Source organism: Arachis stenosperma, chromosome 10 (genome assembly GCF_014773155.1).
Source record: "Arachis stenosperma cultivar V10309 chromosome 10, arast.V10309.gnm1.PFL2, whole genome shotgun sequence".
NCBI classification, from domain to species: Eukaryota; Viridiplantae; Streptophyta; class Magnoliopsida; order Fabales; family Fabaceae; genus Arachis; species Arachis stenosperma.
Window position 1 is genome coordinate 129,454,397 of NC_080386.1, and position 5,992 is coordinate 129,460,388.

At 33.9% G+C, this 5,992-nt stretch overlaps 1 protein-coding gene across 1 annotated transcript; it reads right to left on the reverse strand.

Annotated features, from left to right (window-relative positions):
* Window positions 1–398: 398 nt before the first annotated feature.
* LOC130957960 (probable inactive ATP-dependent zinc metalloprotease FTSHI 3, chloroplastic) lies at window positions 399–4,726 on the reverse strand. Its single transcript, XM_057884825.1, has 4 exons — window positions 3,246–4,726; window positions 2,228–2,551; window positions 1,584–1,884; window positions 399–775 (listed from the first exon to the last, which is right to left on the reverse strand). Exons 1-4 carry the CDS (start codon window positions 4,350–4,352, stop codon window positions 573–575), a joined length of 1,935 nt encoding a protein of 644 aa, XP_057740808.1. The 5' UTR covers window positions 4,353–4,726; the 3' UTR covers window positions 399–572.
* Window positions 4,727–5,992: the final 1,266 nt, after the last annotated feature.

Below are 5,992 nucleotides of genomic sequence, written 5' to 3' on the forward strand. Positions count from 1 at the left end.
AGAGTCACCTTTTCGGCTCACATATTTCATATTTGTATATTTTTTTAAAATATCTCATTAATCAAATAAAAGGTTTAAATCATAAATCACCATTTTTTTTTAGAATTAAACAGGCTACCTTGTTTTTTTTTTACCCGTACCATGAGAATTCAAACCAATACATGATTATTGACAGCTAGCTTGAAATAACTTGTAGTGCTTTGTAGCTTGATAAGCACATGACAGATAAGAGTAGTGATATACCCTTCTTAATTATAATTTGTTAATTACTTCTTTTGGTCCCAAATTGTTGTCACTAAAAAATAAATTAGGATCATATATGGGCTAACAAAAAGCAGCTACACCACGGCATTTTACATTAATGAAGTTGGGTCTAGAAAAGAATTAGCAAAGTTAGGTTATAAAAGGAGAAAGGTGGTGTCAATGTTGGCCAAAACTTTAATGCTATGAGAAATTGTCTCTAGCCACAAAAATAGGGTACAATTTTAGGCAATTGATGCTTTAATTTCTGTTGTTGTTGTAGTAGGTAGAAGATAAATTAAAGTGCATTTGAGAGGTAAAGATAACATTATTCATGAGCTCAATGATTGATAACCTAGTGGTCCTTGTAGGTCATCCTGTCTCTTATCACTTCTTCCCATCAATGATGGCATCCAAGGGAAGAGCTTAACCAACTCCTTGCTTAGTTTATTTGACCTAAGTTGCTTATCATTGATTCCAAACTTTGCTCTTTCAATTGCTTCCATTATATCCTCCCTTGCCACACCTTCACTACCTGCAAAGTGCAAAACGTGTAACTTATGAATTATTGAGACACCTTTGAAGCATGGATACCACCATGGACATGGACCCTTTCAAGATTTCTATGATGGTATTCAAGCATTTACAAATGACAAACGACCAATATCACTACCATCAATATTCAAGCACAAATATTGGTGTTTCTGAACCCATTGACACCATGTCTAAGTCATGTTTCAAGTGTCTATGAAGTAGAAACAGAAAACATAATTGTTAAATGCAGGTACATATATGACATGTGTTGTAGTTGCCTTTGAGTATCAAACACTAACATGTGCTGGACACACAGAGACCTCGTTTTGGTGTATCTGCACTTCATGGCTGGTCATTGACCTGATGACCTAAGCCTTCATACTTATGCACCACGGAGTGGATTGGATTGAGTCAATTCGGGTCGGCTAAATTTTTTTGTAAGCAAAGACAACCCAACTTGAAGTAATTTGACTGGATTTTATTTTAACCCAAACCCGACACAACCCGAACAGGCCAACCACCAAGACTTAGCCCTCTTTCTTGAAAGTAATTAAATATATTTGACGTGAGGGCAGAAAGAATACTCGAGGATGAGGACAACCAATGCAGAGGGAGATAGAGTGGATATTTTGGCTGGAAGATAGTGTGCAACTAAAACTAATTTATACAGAATTAGGTGGGAAAATACATTATATCCCACTGTATACTTTAAATATAAAAAAAAGAGAGATACAATTTAGTGAGGCATTGTGATGGTAACTTGTGAATGCAATATCGACTTGAATGTAAAACCACAAATTGATCTTTACCTCTACGGGCAGCAAGCAAAGCAGCTTCATTGACGATGTTTGCCAGGTCAGCACCTACAAAGCCAGCAGTAAGAGAAGCGATTAAATGACAAATGATGTTTGTGTCCTCCTCTAAGGGAACACCTCTTAGATGTACAGCCAATATCTTTCTCCTTCCTTCCTCATCAGGCTCCCCAACATATACTTTTCGCGAGAAACGACCAGGGCGACATAGGGCTGGATCCAAAGCTTCCGGGCGATTAGTTGCTGCAATGACAACCACTCTCATCTCGGATTCAAATCCATCCATTTCTGTGAGCAACTATATATACAGAAAACAAGAAAGGTTAGCTTAGAGAACATAATAAACTCTTCACAGTGATAATTATGCTAATTGTCTAACCGAAATTCCAATTAACATATGAAATCCTTGTATTTCTAGTATCGACTATAAATTAATACTATGAAATAATTGATGAAGCAGTTGGACTGGAACATTTTTAAAGTGAGCTGTTCGTTTAACAAAAAAAGGCAATCTTGAAAAATAATTGATAACAATTCACCTGCAGAAATCCTACTTTCCTAATATATATGACACAGTAACTCTGTAAGTCAGAACCACTTTTGAATTGTTTGTTGCCACAAAATAAGTGTAGTAAACTTACTTGGTTTAGTGTTTGGTCACGTTCATCGTTGAAACTTCTTCCGCGCCTGCCTCCAACGGCATCAAGCTCATCTATGAATATGATTGATGGTGCAAATTTCCTTGCTGCATTAAAAAGGTCTCTGATTCTAGCTGCTCCTCTCCCAACAAACAATTCCACAAACTCACTGGCAGATACGGTGAAAAAGGGTACACCTGCTTCCCCCGCCACAGCACGTGCAAGTAATGTTTTCCCTGTTCCAGGGGGGCCTACCAGCAACACACCTCGAGGTAATTTTGCCCCTACCTTTTGGTAGTTTATATCCCCTTGCAGACATGAAACTATCTACAAACAAGGGAATGCATTAATAAATGGAAAACTACAAAGTTGATTAACATTGGGATGCAAAGAGGATTACTTTCATGGAGGATGTGTAATGAAAAGACAGACATCATATGCTTACAAAGTTGATCAACATTAGCCATTATTTATCTGATTTTTAAAGAATTTGTGTCAACCTGTGGTCACAACCAGAATACTGTCACAACACACAACTTGTGTATCATAAACCATAATGTTAGTGGCACTTTCTTAGCTCCTTATACTAAAACGTTATGCTCTTGTACCATGTTGTAGTTAAAAATTCTAATAATACTATACAGTTTATACTGCCAAATCAGTTAGCTTGTGTGAGATCCTCCAACATAATGATTAGTGTTTCTTCTTGGTATGTTATCAACAGAGAAGAATATTTCAGGCAATAGAAAATTAAAATTGGAAAACTAATAACAAAAAGAAAACAGATTATGATTGACTCTTGTATTACTCGCATAAATGCATCTAATGACCAATTAGGTACACTAGAAACTAGAAAATAAAAGATAAGCGACTGATAAATGTACAACCGATATAGGGGGAAAAGTGACGTCATCAGCTACACTTATTTGTCAACCAAACTAGCAAGACAGCAAAATATAATTTTATAATGCTAACCGATAAATGCATAATGATTGTAAACATTATAGTATGAGATAATTACCTCCATGAGCTCTACTTTTGCAGAATCAACTCCTTCAACATCATCAAATCCAACTGTCTGGCCGTTAGGTTTCTGCTTCCTAGCTGGACTATTAGCAGCAGAAAGCTGACGGTATAGAAGCCACATCATTGGAATCAACGGTATCCACAGTGTAATCACGGTTATCAAAGTATTCCTCATTGACATTAACACAGATTGAGGGGCAGAACTATATGAAACTCCTTTTTCTCTCATTAAACTAAGAAGGAATTTTTCATCACGGTCAATTTTTCTTGTGGAATACTGCCACTCAGGAACTGAAGCCCGGGCCTTCGAAAATTTCCCTAATATATTCAATGCTGGGGTTTTGCCAGCGCTTGAAGCTCCCTCACTTGGAGGCTTATCTACATACCTGTCAACTGAAACATCAGCAACTTGCAATTCATTTCCAGAAACCTGATCATTTTCAACAACTGGATTGTTCATGTTGTAATATATGCGCCGGGACCCCTCTTCCAGCAACACTTTCGCAACATAGCCACTTTGAAGGCTTGTAATCAAGTCAGAATACGGTACGGTTTTCACCGGAGGAAGCGCAGTCAACTTCAAAAACAGGAAACAAAGGCTGAAAACAATAGAAACCGAGGCAGAAAATGCCACGGTTCTAATATTCTTACGGACAAAGATTCCCACCTCATTCAAAAAGGACTTAATGGATGCCCTCCTCAATCTCATAGCCAATAACCATAACCTCGGCCGCAACCTCAACGAAAATCTCTTCTTCAACCTATTACTATCTCCTTTACCATAGTGTGACTTTCTCTCAACCCTGCTTCTACTACTCACAAGTGGCTCAATTTTATTATTACCGGAAAAACCATGTTGAGAATTGCAACAATAAGGAAACCTCAGTGAGGCATTTCTACATCTTCTATCATCATAATAATACTTCAATTTCGGGTTCCAAACCAAATTATGTTGAAATTTGTATGACTGATTAAATCTAAACCCCGGAGAAGGAAAAACAAATGAACTAGTGCACAAACCTCCACAAACCCCAAAATATCTTCTTTGAGCTATATCAACAAATGATCCAGTATTGAAAGAAGAAAAGGAAAAAGAAGCCATGCTCTCTTTCACAATTGATGCTCTACACAGCCATATAATCAATCTTCAAGTTCCCGACAAACTGCATTACTCCAAAAAATTTTTGAGCTTGAAAAACACTAGGAGGCAGAGAATTTCATGGGAATTTTAGTACCTGATCTCATATCATGTTATGCGTCAAACGAGAAATTGAATTGTAAGTTGTGAATTGCAAGGTACTGTAAACCGGACCGGATATTAAACCGCTCAGGCTACCGGACAGCGCCGGAGACGGCGGCGTACAAGGACGTCACTTACGGAGAGGGGTTTCCGCTTGAGGGACGTGCAGGTTGCCGAAGAAAACAGAAACGGCGCGAGCAGGGAAAACAGAGGAGAAAGTGGTGAAGCAGTGAGGGGCTTCCGCTTCAGGCTAAGGTTTCGTTTTTTTTTTTCTCTTTTCTTTTTTGGATGTGGACTGGAGTGTTTTCGATTGGGATTGGATGTGATCAAAATTTCGATCTAATTCACACTAAGATTTTGTTTGGATAGAGGAAAGAAAATGAGAGAAAAAAAAATAAGAGGAAAAAAATAATTGAAAAGAAAATAGAAAGAAAAGTAGAGTTATTTGTACGTTGTTTGGATTAAGAGAAAATGGATGGAAAGAAAATACAGAGAAAATTTTCTTTTGTTTAGATAGAAAAAAAAAGTGAGAAGAAAAAAAATCATAAAGTATAAAATTACATTAATACTCTTATAACAAAATAAAGTATAAATATTTTTATTTATTTATATTTTATCGCATTTTATAAATATTTAAAATATTATAATTTTATATATTTAATTTAAATTATTTATTTAATACACATATAATATTTAAATATAAATTTTTATTATAATAATATATTAAAACTATTAAAATTAAATTTATATTGATAATTATTAATAATAATATAACTATGGGCAATATTATAAATATACAAAAATAATATTTTTCTTGTTTGTTATGGATGGAAAATTTTTTTAGTGGAATCCACAAAAAAATTTTTCTTCCTTTCCATTTCTTTTAACATCCAAACAAAGAAAAATAATATTTTCCATTCATTTTCCTTCCATCCTTTTTCTTTCTTCTTATTTTCCTTTAAAACAAACAGAGTGTAAATTTATTGCATTGAATCTAATATCACATTTTTTATATTTGGATTTAATTGACATATTAATTAGATCGAATATTAATTGTATCCACAAAATAAAAATATATTAAAAAATTTATTTCTATTAAAAAATTAATAAAATCTATTTTTCAATATAATAAAACTCTTTTTCATTTTTTAAATATGATTACTTATACAGTGTAAGTGTTATACAATATTAAATAAACCAACTTTTTTAAACAACAAAAATAAAATAATACAAGAGATATAAATAATAATTACCAATTGAAATAAAACATAAATACAACATATATTATTTATTTATGAGATAAATACTAAATCGATATTTAAAATATTCTAACGCCGAACAAAACTGACTTTGTAATTAACAAAATAATACTTAAATAATTTTAAAATTTAAAGTGAAAATGATGTTGAGCTAATCACCATTTTTTGTTGATATGACAACCTTCTTAAACTAATTACTTACCTATAATTAGTAATTAAATTAAATAAATTCATAAGTAGAAA

Coding starts and splice junctions, on each gene's coding strand:
- LOC130957960 (XM_057884825.1), bottom strand. CDS start 4,352: ATGGCTTCTTTTTCCTTTTCTTCTTTCAATACTGGATCATTTGTTGAT. Junction 2,552..3,245: donor CAAAAGTAGAGCTCATGGAG/GTAATTATCTCA, acceptor CCTTGTTTGTAG/ATAGTTTCATGTCTGCAAGG. Junction 776..1,583: donor TTTGCTTGCTGCCCGTAGAG/GTAAAGATCAAT, acceptor TGCACTTTGCAG/GTAGTGAAGGTGTGGCAAGG.